Source organism: Coturnix japonica, chromosome 10, assembly GCF_001577835.2.
Source record: "Coturnix japonica isolate 7356 chromosome 10, Coturnix japonica 2.1, whole genome shotgun sequence".
In the NCBI taxonomy this organism is placed as follows: Eukaryota; Metazoa; Chordata; class Aves; order Galliformes; family Phasianidae; genus Coturnix; species Coturnix japonica.
In genome coordinates, this window is record NC_029525.1 from 6,885,013 (window position 1) to 6,902,734 (window position 17,722).

The following is a 17,722-nucleotide window of genomic DNA, read 5'->3' on the forward strand; positions in this document are numbered from 1 at the left end:
TTTTTTTCCCCTCTGTTTAAAACAAAAAATATAATTCTGGGGGCTGCTCAAGCATGAATTTACTTTATGACCTGAATTTTTTGGGGGGTCTTATAACCAATTCTTAAGGTACAGTTTTCAGGCTTAACTTCCAGTGTGCAGTGAAGTCAATGGAACTGCAAGCATGAAGTTGGGAACGCTTCAAAGTGCTTGCAGTTCTCAGCCCATGATGTTTATAAGTGAAATGCTTTCTATGGTTTGGGAGGTTTTACAGAATCAAAGGTATTAAATGTAGCACCTCCTTAACATTTGCCTTGATTCATACAATAATACATCTGCATTAAATATAGTCCTCCCATTATATATAAACATTGCCTGCCAGTAAAACTATTGATGTAACATTTTCAGAAGAGGAAGCTATGCTTCTTATCATGTTGTATGTGACTTAAATGACTGTTTCATATTAAAACTAATCTTTCCTTATGTACTGCTTAAATATACCTGTTTTGGGAATATCGGTTCAGTACTTTTATACAATTCTGAATGTGTTCCACATTGGTGACATGTATTTTTGCAACACTTTTTTGTTTGTTTCAATTTTAAATTAGAGCATGTCTGAAGTAATACATGCATTAGTGCTGTGGCGTGTGGCAAAGTTAATGTATGTAATTCAAATTGGAAAAAAGTTTCCAGACTATGTCCAACATTAACCCTGTGGCTGGGGATTAAATTACTATGTAATACAAATTATTTCATATCATGATGTGTTTGAAGCTACTCTGTGAAGTATGTGAAACATAATTGTTTTTGGATTGGTAGCTGGCCTGGTGTCTTGCATTGAATGAGGTATGATAGATGGTGGCAATTAGTGATAATTAAAACTGACTACATTTCAGAACATAATGTCAGGTTTATGTACATTGTCATCCTGTTAAAATGAAGTCCATAGTATTATCCAATGACAAATGGATGAACATTTGGTAGTGAGCTCATGGGTGTGAAAATCCTGTTCCAACACTCTTTACTTGGTTTATAAACCATGTGGTTTTAATATATTTTTTAATCTAATGGATATGATTAGATACATGCAGGAAGATGTAGAACTGGATGTGCTCTATCCTGCAATTACTGCATTTTGTCTGAAGCTTTCTGTATTAGAATAGACTCTTCCTTAAAATTGGAAAATAAAGCGTACTTAGCAGAACCTTTAAGGCAATATAACAGTCCTACACTTCATCTTTTGTGATGCACCTTCACTTTTTGGATGGAATGCCTCCAATTCCTTGTTGCTTTACATAGATATCAAGAGCTTTCTTCAGTGCTTTAGCATTGTGTATCATCACTTCTGAGGTAATTAATGCTGAATCATGTTCAGACCCTTTCTAGCTTAAAGTACTCAGTGTCTCAGTTACCTGTTTCAGACATGGCTTATGATCACAGGAAACACCCATGTTTATGTTGCTTACTGTACATGATGAATTTTTCCTATTCATGTTCAAACAACTGTCAGCCTCAGAATAATTCTGATCCAGCCCCACCTTGTTCCTCACAGCTTTGTGCACTGTCTTTCAGGAATTGCTGTTCTGGAGACAGTTCAGGGCTGGAGTCATAAGGGTTGTTGCCTTTCTAGAGACTTCTATCATCTGAACTCCCACATAACTTAAGGAGGGCAAGCTTTTAATATATTTGGGGTTTCTTTCTTTCTTTCTTTTTGCCTTTTTTCTTTTTTTTTTCTTTTTTCTTTTTTCTTTTTTTTCCCTGAAATGTGAAATAATAGGTAGCTGCTGCTGAGGAATTCTTACTTGAAGGACATTCTCTCCTCCAGGCTTTTATATACGGCCCTTAGAGCAGACATTGTGTTGTTTAGGGGCTTTCTGACTTGGAATTTTTTTGTGTCTCCCTTCTTTTTAGAGCTAAAGATGAGTTGAAAATGGCAAGTTACCAATCCATGGCTATCTGAGCAGTGCAAAACATGAACTGATTGTTGACTTCTTTTGCTGTTAATAAAGATGTAATATTTGCCCCTTTAGAAGAACATACATCAGAATCTGAATCAAGTGTTCTTGGAAAATGTATATGATAGATTTTTGTCCAGCACTGTATGCAACTTTGTTGCTTTCTGTTGTCTGGTTTAAGTTTCTTTTAAAATAAAGAAGGTGGGGGTTTGTTTTAGTTTGTTTGTTTTTGGGGGTAATTTTGTGTCGATTTTATGAAGATGATGTAATGCATAAGTGAACTCTGAATGTTTTGCCTGTGAGAATGCATTTGGATTGGGCGTAACCCTGCAAGCCACTGTATCCATTTGGAAAAGGCAGCTCCTGTTTCTGTTGGAGAGAGCTGCTGTCCTGTAGAGGCATTAATCTGAACTAACTTCAAAGCAGATTAGTAAAGGTCTTATACCATATCCCTTCTATTTATTAAAAGATGGGAAGAAATGCGAAGGCACCATTTGGCTGTATGAAATTGCAGAGCTTTTCACTTTGGGAAAGAGATTATGCAAATAATTATTTATTCTAATTAATAAAGTTCTTACTGAGCCATTACTATTTTTTTTTTCCTGAAATGCCATCGCTAACATGCAGGAAATGAATACCTTACCTGTGATGTTTATAAGCAGTGCTATGGGTGGTCCCAAACCACACACTGAAAGCACTTCATGGAATAAAAAGCATCTCAAAAAATGTGCCTGCTCTTCTCAAAATGTGAAGGGATGAGAGAAATGGGAGAGAACTTAGAAGAGGGGTGTGGGGGGGGGGAGGGGAGGGAGAAGGTATTTATTAAATTATGATAAGAATGCGTAAAAGGAAAGTTTAAAGCTTCTGAAGCCATTAGGTGGAAGCAAACCCCTGCAAGATATGTATGTATTGGCAGCTAGAGGATCCAGAGTAATATTAAGATTTGTCTGAACTACAAGCCTCTGTCCTATAAAGTACAGGAAATAAGAATTTAAGTTTTCCATGGGATGTTTCTGCATTTTTGTCTGGTAAGTTATTACCAACAGAAGATTCTGAATTGACCTGTGACTATTGATTTCTGAGTCCCTTTTGTGTGCTGTAGCACCTCAGTCTGCTACTTTCACCTAGGAATGTGTTAGTGACTTTTATTATATCTTCTTCTTTTTTTCTTCTTTTATTATATCTTCTGCAAGTGAAGTACGGAGCTTGGCATAGGAGATCTGGTATTTAAGTAAACAGGTATAAATGTAAGGTACTGGAACTATTTTGTGTAATTTGAGAACATCAAATACTGGTAAGTGTAACTGTGGCCTGTGTTGTAAATTGTGTATAAATTTGTTATTTCTGGCAGGCATAAATAACAAGCTGCTTCATTTCAGTGTATTCTCTGTGACTGAAGTAAAAATGACATCTGGATGAGAAAAGCAGAAAGCCGGCCCTCAGCAAATGTAAGACTTTGTTATCTTTGGACAGGGTTATGTGTGGTAAGAATACCTAAAGCATGTTGTCTTGGAGTCAGATCTTGTTTTGCTTGTACTTTTGAATGCTCTTGGAATGAGGATCTTAATTCATATCTCAGATTCCCGTTCATGCAAGCATTCACCGTGATGATACTGATCTTGGTGAATGAAGGTGGAAAATAACCCAGAGATCACATCAATTATGATGGATTTCTTTCTCTGAAAAAGGTTTCTAAACCCCTGCAGTATCTATGTTGTTCTGAGAGCAGTAGTGAGCTCATAGTATGAACCACTGGCATCTGATCACTCCTTCAGAATACAGTCACATTAGGAACGTGTGCACATGTGTACACACACACACACACACACACACACTCACTCATTCCCTTTTTGGTTCTTTTGGATTTTTCCAAGTAGTTCCAAGTAACTTTACATATGTCAGGGATTTAAATGCACCGGTGCTTCTCCTCAGCTGACGTTCCCCAGAACTAGTTGCTTTCTATGTGCTTTGGTTGGACACAGGCATTGCTGTTTGGGCAGCAGCCTGTTACCTGTCTGGGTCAGCACTGTGTGGGGCACTACATGGCCTGCCCCTCGTTAGAGTTCATCGGGAGCTTCAGTGCTTCAATCAGCCCTCGGCTAGTAATAGTTTTTACTAGAAGTTCTCAAAGTACCAACAGTGGGTTTTTGGAACGGCAGTTGGATAATGTGAGCTGCGTTCCATCGTTCCCTGCTCGGGTGTGACTGACGGAATCCAGACCAGCTCCGTGTCTCGGTGAGTAACGGGCTGAGATCCGACCCCCTCGCTGAGTTCTGCGGCCCTTCACTCCCACCCTGCGGCGCTCCGCTCCGCCCGGGATCCGTTGGGTTACGGACCCCGGAAGCGCTCGGCCTTCCCTAGCAACGCCCGGCGCCATGCCGCTGTGGCTGCGGGAGCACAGCTGGCGGCAGAGCGGCACGGCCGTGTACCTCTCGCTGCCCGTGCGCGGCCTGCGGGTCACCGCCGCCAACATCTTCTGCACCGAGCGGTACCTGAAGGTGGGCGGCAGGGCAGCAGGGCTGCGGCTCGGCGCTGCTCCGTTGAAAAGCACGCGTTCAGCGCTGCTGATTTTGCGGTCTCTTACAAACGTTAGGCTCTGCTGTCCCATTACGTGCAGCGAGCTGTTAGTACCTATTCCCTAGTATGTTTCCCTATAATAGTACCTATTCCCTAGGCTGCCGTGTCACCGGTCCAACTAATAATGCCAGCACCTGCTTTGCCTTTTGTGTAAGCTTCTGCTTATACTGTGACTTATAATGATAAACTCGAGGTCTGCTATTTCTATTCAGGTGCTGAAGAACACACTGTTTGGGTCTCTTATCTGGTCCGGCTGTTATAAAACCTCAGTAGGGCATGCTAAGCTAATCAGCTTGCTGAGTAGCACTTGTTGCCTGAGTGTTGAGTACTTGGAACACCCAGGAATGAAATAAGAATTCATTTATTAGTATGTGTTTGCTAACTGTGTTTTTATAGGTAAGCGTCCCTCCCTTTTTATTTGAGGCTGTTTTATATGCTCCGATTGATGAGACAAATAGCACAGCAAAGATCGGCAATGGAATCGTCTTCTTCACTTTGTATAAAAAAGAAGCGTCCATGTGGGAGTCCCTGACTGTAGCAGATGGTAAGTTCTCTGCTGGGAAAAGCAGATTGCGTGTAAAGAACCCAAGCTGTGTGAAAACTCTTTTCTGTGGCTTTGCTGCTTTTCTAATTGTGTTATTTGATATAGATAAATGTTACCTTTACGGCTTCAGAAAGTGCAGGAATTGTCATCTGTCACTGAACATTGTGGATGTCAGACGGGGACATTATACCTCTTGTTTTTCTCTGGGTCACCTCTCACTCATTCATAGGAAATTGTAGGTGATATTTGTGGTGTTGCCAGTTCCATGTTGACTGACCGCTGGGGCTGAAATGCTGGTTCTGTGTAGAGAAATTACTAGAAAAGCCAATTTAGGGGGAAAAAAAGAATTCTGCGCTCTAACTTTACAAATCATAATTAAAAATGTGTAACCTGCAGCTGCATGTCTACTAAATTAAACCTTGTTTATTGTTAAAATAGAAAGTACAGCAGAACAGACAAATAATGTTTCTTATGAAACTAACTCTGTGTGTTCGCAAGTCTTTGATTTTGGTGTTTGGAGATGGGCTTGATGAAAACTCCTTCGTGGAGCTGGAAGCGTTGCATTTTCTAAGGCAAAGTGAAAGAGAGGAATCTTGTTTCTGTGCAAGTGGTAAGTCACAGTAGAATTTCAGACCTGAATTAGTGAACAGTTTTTGTTTATTTAAGTTAACAAGGAGGAACTGCAACACCTGAGAGAGAATGCTGTTCTAAGAGCACAAGAAAAGGCAAAAGAGGAGACAGAAGCAAAAAAAGTTACAAAACAGGAACATAAGAAGTATGCTTTGGAGGCTACAATGAAGGTAAATGTAGAAGGAACTCGATATCCAAGACATGGATGTAACTGTCTGCCGGCTAACCTGGGAGCTGGTTGGTTAAATGTCCAAGTACTCATGTTTATTTCAGTGGTGAGTTTTAAAAGCTAGTCACAGTTTACTGCTCATCATCACAATTACTGTCACAGTCATTTTTAAGCATTTTTTATAACTTTGCCTGTGGGCTCTTGATGATGATGATGATGATAATGATGATGATGTGCTTGGGGTATGAAACTGGCAAAAACAATGACACCTTTTACTCAGTTATCTTATTATTGAGTGTTGTGTATCTCATAGTTCTATCATTCACACAGCTAGAAGAAGCAGAAAGAAAAAGAATTGAAGGTCTGAAAGAAGAGGAGAGACAGAAAGTCACTAAGGAGTTGGAGCTATGGAGAAGTCAACAAAAAGATGATGATAAACAAAAGAGGGTACAAAATGAAGGGGAACTGCATGAAGAAGTAGAGCAACTAAAGGAGAAGAAAAGGGAAAAAATAAACAAAACTGGAATTTCGAATGAAGGAATTTCTAAGACCAAACTCAAAGATACAAGAGGTTGTGTTATTGAGATATATTTTAACATTCTGCACAATGTGGATATAACTTTATTCCTAGATGTTTCTGGTTCATTTTTTATCTTTGTCTCTACTGTACTGAACTCTTTTTTTTTTTAGTTTGCAGTTACTTTTGTGTCTTTATTTTCTTGCAATTCATTGAGCTAAAGTGAGTGAGTTCTTAGCTCTCATTTAAGTCTTTGGAAACACCAGCTAAGTTTTGTTGTAGGCTTTAGTGAAATAGAACAGAAAGTCTTTCAAACAGTGTAATGCAAACTTTCTGAGGGTGGAGTTCATGTTACCAGTGGAGTGTCTAACTGCCATTTTTCATAGAGATAAGCATGCTCGTTTCACTCTCCCATGCCTTGGTCCTTCAGAGAGCCAATAAGGAACTAAGCCAACAAAAAATTTGTTCCTTTTGGTTTTGTTTGTATTGTTTGGTAAGATTAGTTTTAGGTCTTATGCTTGCCCCACTAGAGAGTCACGTGAGTGAAAGCGTGCATTAAAATAATTCATTTCTGACAGGTAGTGTAGTGTCAGTAATAGATTGCATGCTTAGCAGCAAGAACAAATGCTGCTTGAAACTTTCCCTCAATAGAATAAGTCCCAACTTTCCTGAAGGCTTATTTCTGATAACCAGAATTTCTAGATTGGGTTTATTTTGGAATTGGGAAGAGAAACAGAAAGATAATCCCTTTTCCTTCACTTTTCAATTCTGGTACTTTAATTCTTTTTGTAGGTCATGGTTCCCATAGTATCTTTTCAGAGAATTTAAAAGAAGAGCAGTTACCAGCTCCTCGATCTGCTGGTACAATTAAAATCAACTTTACACCACGAGTTTTTCCTACAGCTCTACGAGAGTCTCGTGTAGCAGAAGAGGAAGAGGTAGGGATTGGTCTGTTTGTGTGGTGCTTCTCTTGTCTTCCAGGATGGCAAACTATTTACTCTTTATTCAGGAAGTTGGCAAAAACGTCACCTGTGGACTATTCTTATCTTCCAAAAGAATACAGTCTTACCTAAAGATTTACATACTTTTTGCAGTGCATTGTGCAGATAAATAACATTCTTATTTTTAATTAAAAATCTGCAATATTGAATTCCACAAATAACAAAGTTTGAAATTTATTTGCTCTTACATTTAATACTCATTAAGTTCTGTCTTAAAAAAGAACTCGCTAAAGCTTACTACTCACAGTAAAGCTCTCCTGAGCTTTATTTAATAGGTATTATGCTGCAGTAACCTTACTTCTCATGTAGCAATAAAATATTTTGGGAAAATAGGAAATTGTTCCTGTCTTAAATTATTAAATATTTAACTGTGTCCAAGATAGGAGGCAAATAGAATTATTTCGGTAGGACTGAATGAGCAAATAAGAACAAGATTTAATTTTTCCTTCAGAAATAATACTTGCAAATTGTCTATTTAAAGTGGCTACAAAAACAGGCAGAAGCTCGAAGGACAATAAGTGCTGATTTGTCTGAGCTGGAAGATTTAAAAGAAGAGGAGAAGAATCCAGACTGGTTAAAGGACAAGGGAAAGTGAGTTAGATTCCGTATGAAGATTTATTTAAAATGAAATATTAGTTTCATTGTGTTTGTCTTATGTATAATTGTGATATTTTCTGTTTATTCTAAACACAGGTGAGGAATGTCTGCACAGTGAAAAATTTATTGGTAGCTTAAGGGGTTTTAATCTCATAGAAAGAGATGAAATTGCTGAAGCAAATTCATGAACAAAATCATATACAGCACATTTTCATACTGAGGACAGGTCAATTAGTGGAATATTATACCTAGGTGATTTCCTGTCACTTGTACTTACCCAGAGGTTAAACACCTGTCTGAAACAAGCATTAGGAATTTGATAAAACTATTGGTATGTTTATGTAGCTGTGTTACACAGGAAGTTTTGATTAGATAATCATAATCTGATGTATCTCTTTTAAAATTGGTCATGTGTCTGCATAGATGTGTCCACTTTTTAGCGATATGTACTGCTTTTAAGCATAGACATGATGCTTTGCAAAGCATGGACAATATGCAATGTTCTGAGAGTTGTTTGACATTCTGAGCATTAAGTTCTCAGAAAAGGCTATAAATGACCAATGAAATCTGTTTAATCCTCAATTTTTGCTAAATTCTTATCGATAAGTAGATATTTGTTTTGTGATGCGTTACCTTTTCAAATCATGTTTCACTTCTTGCTTTATGCTTAGCAAAATGTTTGCAGCAGGAGACTATCTTGCAGCGGTAAATGCATATAACCTTGCAGTCCGGCTAAACAATAAGCTTCCACAGCTGTACTTGAATCGTGCTGCTTGCCATCTGAAGCTGAGAAATTTACACAAAGCCATTGAAGATTCCTCTAAGGTATAAATGGATGGATCCTCAGACTACTGTCTTATACGCAGCTGTGATTTGTTACTGCAATACTTCTGTCTCAAGAAGATCTTTAAAAAATGTGATAGTGTTATTCACAGCTGACTTGGTACATGCTTCTTTACTGGTAAAATATCATAGGAATATTGTAGGGATTAAAACAAAACTACCAACTTGGAGCACAAAGGGTACTGAATATGCACAAATACCTGCTGTGTTGTATTGAGATGTTCTTCATTTGGTGTGAAGAAAGAAGAGGTGATTGTAGTGGTAAGGAAGACACCTTTACAGTACCAGACATTTTTCAGTAAGGGCTGCACCATCTCTATATATTAACTGTGGCAGTGATAATATATTTATCAAACTGCAGGATGACTGATAGAAATCCTAATGAGTTATGTAGGCCATATAGTTACATTTCAGTTGTTATTTATTAAGTGAAAAGAATATGTATAAATTAAACAAACAAGACCCACCCCCAAACAAACAAGCAAAAAAAAGAAACTAAACAAAATTATGGAAAATCTACCTCTAACTATTTTTGGTGTTTTCATTTGTGAAGGCCCTAGAATTGCTAACACCACCTGTTCCTGATAATGAGAATGCTCGAGTAAAAGCATATGTGAGACGTGGCACAGCCTTTTGTCAGCTGGAGCTGTATGCTGAAGGTAAGACCTTGATCTCTGTGAACACATCCACATGGACCCATTCTGACAACTGAGTAATTAGTTTAGCTCAGTGAGACTGCTCACACCTTTATTTTTTTTTCAGGAAGGACAATTTACTGACTAATTGCAGTCCCACTGTTTTTTAAAAATCTTTACTTAAGTTGTCAGAAATTGATTATACTTCTACTTTATGGAGTACACATCAGTTTACTTGAGGAAAAAGGCTTTAGTGAGTTTTGTATCATCCTCCCTTTGGTCCATTGGGTAGTCATTCTTTTTGTGCATTGCAGCCAACTCTTGACTGTACCAAGCTGCTGGCCATGGAGGGTATTAGTGTGAAGTAAGAGGTCAGAAGTGAGATTATGTGAATGTGAAGCAGACTGATGTGAAACCAGGTTCCAGTAGTTCAGCTGCTCACGAGACAACATTATACTGATTTTGAGTATAGTGCATTAGCAACTATGGAACACTTGAACTTAAAATAACCTGACATATTCCTAAAATACTTGTTTGTGAACTTTGTAGTAACATGTCTTTGTATATGAAATCCGTATTGACCAAAAAGATGTTTATCAAGTATGTGTCATCTCTTTACAGATATGAGTTATGTGTCCCTTGGCTTTGTGAGGCAAAGTTAAAAGGGAAAGATGATAATAGGAAGTAAAGAATGTTCAAATTGTATACACAGAGCTTTTCCCAGCTGTTATCTTTTCTTATCCATGAATCCCTTTGTCACTTCCTTGTGGTTTCACTTGCACAGGAAAACCTAATGAGGACTACTTCCTTTTCTCATATCTTCAAGCTATCTTATTCACAGCACGTGGGTATTTTTCTTGTGTTCATGTGCTTTCATTCTGTTAGTCAAATTTTCTATCTGCTGCAGAACACTCTTGAACTCCCCTCATCTGTAATTCCTTCACCCAGTATGCCTGTGTTACAATTTTGTCTGACATAGAAGCCATTTGATTAGGCTGTTGTGCTCATTTGTATGTTTATTAACTGAATGGCACACGTAGAACAATTGTAAAATAGTCTGCAGGTAGAAGCCCTACCCTGTGAAAAGTCTTTAGGCTGAAGAAAACCTAAGTTAGGCAAAGTTAGTTGACCTCTGTGTGTGTGTATAGACACGTACGTATGAATGAAGCGGGTCTCTCTTGGTGTTTCAGGATCTGAAATGTTTGTGTAGCAGTAATGTTTCCATTAAAATATTTCTAGAAGTAATAGGAACAAGGTTTAATGTACTGACAGCAGTTAATCCTGTTGTTGTTCTGATCTGTTTTGCTCAATAGCAAATTTCCAGAGCATGCTTTATACAGTCAGATGGGGAACATTTATTTCCAGTCAGTTGCTAAAGATTCTTGCATTAACAACTGACACTCTTATTAATGTATTGATGTTAGGTCTCCAGGATTATGAAGCAGCTCTCAAGATTGATCCTAAAAATAAAGCTATAGAAAAAGATGCAGAGAAGATTCGACACACAATTCAAGGAACAGTGCAAAATTCTTGAAAATAAAGGAGCTTTTTGTAGGGGTGCCTTTTGAGGGCCTCAGAGGAAGGCTTAGTTCATATTGTCTTCAGTATGTTGTTAACTAGACTTATTTTGCTTCTTTTGGAATACCTGATGAATTTATAAAATATGGGATATATGAGTTATTTTTGGCAAGCATAGTACTATAACAAATGCAATTATAAATGCCATATATCATTTTGATACCAGGTTGTCCAGTTTTTCCTTCTGTGGCGTATGTGTTGGGCTGAATAATAAAGCATACCTTTTGTATTTGATTTAAAGGTTCTTACAGCCAAATAAATTATTTGTCTGGAAGTATCCACTGAATTGAGACAGTGAGTTTTCAGCTTCAGTAGTTCCCTGTAGGCAGCACTGAACTTCTCATCCTCTCCTTCACTAAAAACAAAGCAGTTATCTATGCTCGGATACTAGTGAAAGTATCTCTTGTGAAGTCTATATGAAATACAAGTTTAGTAATTTCATACATTTTATATGGATTTGCAGTAGGAAATATTTATTTTTAGTAATCCTGACATAGATGATGTAGAATTAAATAGTCTGAATTATTGTGCCTGTTGAGCACTCATGATTCCTGCTGCAGTCTGAAGGCTCTTTTTTATGTTCTTTCCTCTTTTCTTTGTGCTCATAGAGCTTGATATATCTGAAACTAAGACAGTGAATTCAAGCATTCTAATTCAGACACCCAGTTTAGATAATCTCCACCTGAAATCACGAGGTAGATTTTATGTTGTGTAGGGTGCTCCTTTTTAACAGCCACATACTTGAAATATTTGCAGGCTCTTTTGTATCATTTATTTGGGCTGACTGAACAAGATAATTGAGAAAGAATGTACAAATATCTCTGTAGATATGATATTCTGTGCTGTTTTTATGCCGTTGAAACAAGGAGGAGGGTGGCAGGTGTTGCTTCCAGATATTTGACCTAGAGCCTTGGGAGTTGTGCTGAGCTGAGTCAGAAATGCCAGGGGTAGCTGCCATCTTATCTACAGATAGATAGTACTGTATTGCAGGGCAGGGAGGTGTGAAGGCTTCATTCACAGCAACTGAAAGGAGGGCAGTGCCTCAGTTAAGTGTAATACTATACTTGCAAAAATACGGCAGCTTTCTTTCATGTAATTACTGAGGTGAAGAGAGGGTTAAGATAAGGAGTCCTTGTTGAGAGGAGGAAGATGGAAGAAGCAGGTACTGGCTTTAAGTCTCTAATTCTCTGGTTTGGATTCGGAGTCTGTAAGAATCACCTGTGCACATCCATATCAACTCTTTGTATCGTAGTGATTTGCTACAGCTCCTTAAGGCTGTTTTTTGGTGGCCCTGCTAGGCAGGGGGGTTGGAACTACATGATCCTTGAGGTCCCTTCCAACCCGGGTCATTCTGTGATTCTGATGTAGACAGGTGCCTTTTTCTACTGCTGTGAAATAGATGCAGTTCCCTTGCTAGAACTGCTGGGCTCCAGGGCTTTGTGCAGGCAGGAGGGTGAGGAGATGTGTTCTTTTTCTTGGGACTCAGACACTTTCTCAGCAGCCCTCGTCATGCTGAAGGAGCAGGTTCCCCTCAGCCTTTCACGTACATCTCACATTGGTTCATGTTTGTGGTCAGTGCTGTGCAAGGCATGTAGTGAAATACCCGGGTGCAGCAGGGAGCTGCACGCTGCTTCTTCTGACCTTCTATAGTCAGCTGGGGGCAGGGAGAAATGAACTCTAGATGTAGTAGCAAAGCTTGACTTTGCATTGATTTCTGCATTAGCGGTGAGCTTCTGAGCATAAATGTCTTCATGTGTGTCTCGCTCCAATTTAGGAGTGATGCAAAGGTTCTTTTGATAATGTTATGCCCGGCGTGAGATTAAGAAGAGCATTCAAATGTTGATCCGACCAGATTATTAGAAATGATAGACAACTGAGGGGATGGGGAAGGGAGAGCGACGAATGCAGAAAAAGGTAGAAAAGAGCAAGAATTACGTTAAAGCGGGGAATAGTCACCTCCTGAATGCAGCAGCGTCCCGTAGCACGTTGTTAACGTTGGTCCGGGGCAAAATAAGCGTAGGGGAGAGCAGCAGCGGAGTAGCAGGCCGCAGATCAATGAAACGCAGAGAAGATGGTCAGAGTAGCGAGGTCTCAGGAAGCGGAGTCTCGGGCAGCGAGGTCCCTTGGAGCAGAGTCTCGAGCAGCAATCCCAGAAGAGATAATAGGCAGCAGTAGGACAACGGTGGAGGAATCTGAGGTCAGATACCTAGATGCCCACAAAGGTTCTTCAGCATGCAGGCGCTCGCGTAGAGAGGCATCTGATGACAGAAAACCTCCTTGTTTCCGTAGTGAGTGCATCTGGTTCAGAAAAACTCCAAATTCGGGGTTTCTGTCCTTGCCCTTTTATCCTCTTATCCAGCCTTCGAGACAATTTCTTTCGGGACGGCTCGGGTCTAGAGTTCCGTGATTTCCTCAGAGATGTCAATCGTCCTTGAATGACGCCAACACGAGATAAAGATCCACTTAAGGCCCATCAAGTCCTCAGAGATGCCGTCTTCCGTTAGATTAGCCCTACAACAAAGACCACCTACAGGGCCATTGATCAGTATCTTATCTCCCTTTCGTAGCTCCCGGACTTGTCCATCTCCTTAACAAAGTGATTTCTCGAACCTTGGTTCCTGTGTGTCTCAGACAAAGGCAGTCCTGGAAGCTTGGCCAGGACTTGCCTGAACTTGTCCATTTCAGCAAACTTTGAGACAGTAATGTAAAAAGCATGGCTTCTTACACTGTGTGACAGGAGCAGTGAGGATGCGCCCCAAAGGCCGGGCTGTTCCGCGGCCCCACAGCCGGGATCGCCGCTTCCACCGCGGCGCGGCGTTTCCATGGCAGCCGTGTTCCGGGGGGCGGTGCCGGTGTGTTCGCGGTGCGGTTCGGGTGCTGTAGTCGTGGTGTCGGTGTGGCCGGCCGGGCGCTGCGGGGCGCGGACTACGCTCTCCAGGGCGCCCCGGGGCAACGCCGCCGTGCGCAGGCGCCGGGCCGGGCTGGCGGTGTTGTTTTGCGGCGGCGTCACCGGCCGTTCCGCCGGCTGTATCACCGGCTGTATCACCGGCCGTTCCGCCGGCGTTCTGTCGGCTGCGGCGGGCCCCGCGCTCAGGTAGGCGGCGGGGCGGCCTCGGGGGCTGCGGGCTCCGGGTTCCGGCCCGTTTCGGTGCGCGGTCCGGCTCTGCGGCCGGTCCCGGCGCGGAGGGGCAGCTCGGAGGGGCGAAGCCGGCGGGCGCCGGGGCCGCCGCGGATGTTTCGGGGGTCGCTCGGGCGGGGGGGGACGGGAAGGGTGAGGGGGCGATCCGGGTGCGGGGTGGGGGGAAACCGTGCCACGAACGGGCCCCGCCGCGTCGGGCAGCGCCGCGTGCCAACTTCCTGATCTTTCATCATCCCCCGCCGCGACGGGACGGGGACGGGCGGCACCTGCTGCCTCGGCGGGACGGGCCGGGGGCACGAGAACCGGCAGCGTCCGATGGAGCCGGGGCACGGCGGGACGTGACGAGAGACGGCTCCGCGTCGTTCCATAGGCGGCCCCTGGGATCCTGCAGCGCGGCGGGGACCCGGCAGGTTGTGCGGGGTGCCGGCTGTTGGGCTGTGTGCTGTTGGGCTGTTGGGCTGTTGGGCTGTGTGCTGTTGTGCTGCAGGCACCTGTCCGGATCCCGTGAGTAAACAGGATGTGGTGCTCGGTGTGGAGGCTGTGCCGGCAGGACAGGTGTCTGCCAGCCTGGAACTGCCTCCGCCCCGCGGTGCGTCAGGGCGCCGGGCAGCACCTCTGGCTGCAGGACGGGCATATGAAAGCAGGTGTCCGAGGTGTAGGGCGTTTGGGGCTGGAGTTATCTGGAGTTATCTGCCCGCTGCAGGCTGGGCTATGGGTATAAAAGAACCTGAACTGCAACTTTGTTTTTTTAAAAAGCAGTGGCAATAGAGATATCTTATATTGATTTTCTGTTATTTTGCTGTGGCTCTACCATACAAATGTGCATGCAGAACTCTTGCATCCCCAGCTGACCCTGTGTTAACACGTTTGCAGGCTTGGTCTGTTGAGTTCCTGCCCACCACTACATGATGTCTAATAGCTTTCCTGCCGTGGGACTCGGTACCTTGGGCTGGCGCAGACTTGAAGTGATCTCTGTTTTTCATTCAGGTTGTGCTCGGGTTGCCGTCAGTCCCTGGGATAAACTGAAGTACAGCATTGAGCTCAGATGGTGTTATGACTATGCATGTCTTATTAATCTTTCACAGAAATAAGCAGCTTAGCTGCTGGTTGCGGATCAGGAGCCTGTTTTGTTTTTGTTTTTTAATTAAAGCTATGCAGGCAGTTTTATTTTAGAACTAAATAATACTGAAAAGCTTTACTTCTGTGCTTACAAGAATATAGGTGCCTGAGAGATGCCTTTCAGTGTATCAGATCTTAATCAACTAACATCAGAACCATGTTGTCTGTCATCGTCTTGATAAATATAACAGTTAAACTTACTGATCTCAGTTATTCTGTAATTCTTCTTTGCTTTTTGTTTTTCCTTTTTTTCTCTATTCCATTATTTTCCATACTAGGAGAATTCTCTTTTTGGAGGTTGCTCACCTGTGTGCAGTCAGCTGTCCACATTGGTGGGACATTCAGGCTGAGCACAAGATAAGGAACCCTTAACTCAAGGCTGCTTGTCAAGGCCAGCAAATAGTACAAAATAACGATTGTTTGGCTGCCTGTCCCTGTTTGGTTTTGAATATCTTTGTTTTTTTGTCTATGTAAGGGTTTGTATTATGTGACTTCATTGCTTTTCCTTTAGCACTAAGATGCGGTGTGATTGGATTTGCTGTATGGCAGAACCACAGCCTTCATTTATTCTTTCATCCACAGGATAAATCAGACTCACAAGTACGACCTGCCCTATATTTGCCCTGAAATACAGTGGATAAGAAGCAAAGGGCTTTGTTTTCAGTGACAGTGAAGTCGGTGTTCTTATGATGGCTGTGTTTGCTGAACTGCAGAATGATGAAATGGGACTGTTTTTATATCAAAGAGAATTCCTATCAGATAACCTGAGATGAGCAGTGTTTGCAACGTAGGCAGCAGCGTTTCTGGGAGGTGGCATGTTCTGGTGCTGGCAGCCCTCAGAGCAGCGCTGTTCCCAAGTGCCTGCTCACATTCAGGGCAGGTTAGTGACAGCAGGCACATGTTGTCCTGTGGTGGGAGCTCTGCAGTGCAGCCTGTGGTCGAAGAACGCCGTTTGGTTTGGTTACAGTAGATAAGTAAGTAAAGGCTGATGTCCCCTTGCTGATAGTCCAGGAAAAGTGCTGCTGAAGGAGGGAAAAGATACAGCGGGCAACGGCAACTATATTTAGACTGGGGCTTCATAATGGAAATTGGATTTCTCGGTAGGATTAATATCTGTGGTGATTGGTATTTCTTCCTTATGGCCTGGTTGTGATTGTCATCGTTGCCCTCCTTCTGGAGGAATCCCAGATAGATTCAGCCAAGTCGATGAGGAAAAAGCTTTATTTTAGAGAAAACACACAGCACCATAGTGTGGAACCGGATAAACATGGACTGTGTTCTTGAGAAACTCAGATGGATTTGGAGGTTTTGCACTTTGCTGTGCATGTTTAGGGGTTCTAGTTCTGTTTGTATTTCTGCAGTAACGTGCTGGATCAAAGACAGCATTGGTGGTAAAATAGAGGGGAGTTCAAGAAGTGATTGTTTTCCTGCGTTCTCGCCCAAAGTAGTGAGGTGTGAGAAATAAAGCAGATGCATCAAATTCTCAGAGTTCTCCGTCGGCAATATAAGTGAGGTTTCATAGAAGCAGTATTGAAATGCAATTTCCTCTGCTACTTTACTGTAGCACATCCTATCATGTGATAGGCTTCCTGTGCTGCCTTTGGGATGCTTTTGTTTTTTTTCCCCACAGTAGTACTGTTATGGCCAGTTTTACTGAGCAGTAAATTCTAGTTCCTCTGCCTGTAGCAGACAGAGGTGACATCACCTTTTGAAGTGTGCCTTTAAGCAAGGATGCTTCAAGCAAACACGTTTTAAGTGTAACTATTGATATATTGGCTGGTGCTGTGTGTGTGTGGCTGTTTGCTCGCCTAGGAGACTTTGGCTGGCTGAGATGGGTATGAATCAGGAAAAGCCATATTACAAGCACAGAAAAATAATAGGTAATATGTATAGAATAATATATATATATATTTGTCTAAATTGTATTCTTCTTTTTTCCTCTCAGTTCAAGAATAACAATATAGGACTTAATGTGTAGTATAGTGTGATGACGTGAACTGGATTCTTTTTTTTTATTTCCCCCTTCTGTTTATTTATTTATTCAGCAAGAGAACAGTGAAATTATTTACCTTGCATATTAAAATCATCTACTTTTACTTGCAGTGTGCTTTGAAAATGTCTGAAAATTACAGTGACAGCGATTCCTCCTGTGGCTGGACTGTCATCAATCACGAGGTACCTGATCTCTAATTAGCAAAGTTCCATCAGTTTGAGACTAATTATATGGAGCAAGTTATTGTTGTTGTTTGGTAGTTTTTGTTTTGTGTGGACCTTTTATATCTGCAGAGGATGTGGAAGAGAGATTTAGAGATAGGAAAGTGCCTTCCGTAAGGCCATGCACAAAAGCATTCTAGGTGCTGTGTGAGGAAGGTGGGACTGTGGATTGTGCAGCAGCAGATGAGAAGAGCTGGCAGGCTGTGTGTGCAAGGCAGGAGTGGT

The 17,722-nt window shown here is 41.8% G+C and overlaps 1 protein-coding gene across 10 annotated transcripts in view; it reads left to right on the forward strand.

Annotated features, from left to right (window-relative positions):
• The first annotated feature begins 4,054 nt into the window (after positions 1-4,054).
• LOC107318723 (cell cycle progression protein 1) overlaps positions 4,055-17,722 on the forward strand; it is a 30,323-nt gene continuing 16,655 nt past the window's right edge. For 3 of the 10 annotated variants that reach the window (XM_015872890.2, XM_032446915.1, XM_032446916.1), the window contains exons 1-2: positions 9,366-9,471; positions 17,387-17,458. In XM_015872890.2, the coding sequence (XP_015728376.1) occupies positions 9,463-9,471; positions 17,387-17,458 (81 nt within the window). In that variant the 5' untranslated portion in view covers positions 9,366-9,462. Of the gene's footprint in view, positions 4,170-4,211; positions 4,433-4,907; positions 5,056-5,721; positions 5,856-6,184; positions 6,426-7,163; positions 7,310-7,853; positions 7,964-8,640; positions 8,795-9,365; positions 9,472-10,231; positions 10,292-10,871; positions 11,305-13,979; positions 14,120-17,386; positions 17,459-17,722 lie in introns of those variants that run through there. The other 7 variants (XM_015872894.2, XM_015872895.2, XM_032446918.1 and 4 more) reach the window with 6 other exon arrangements.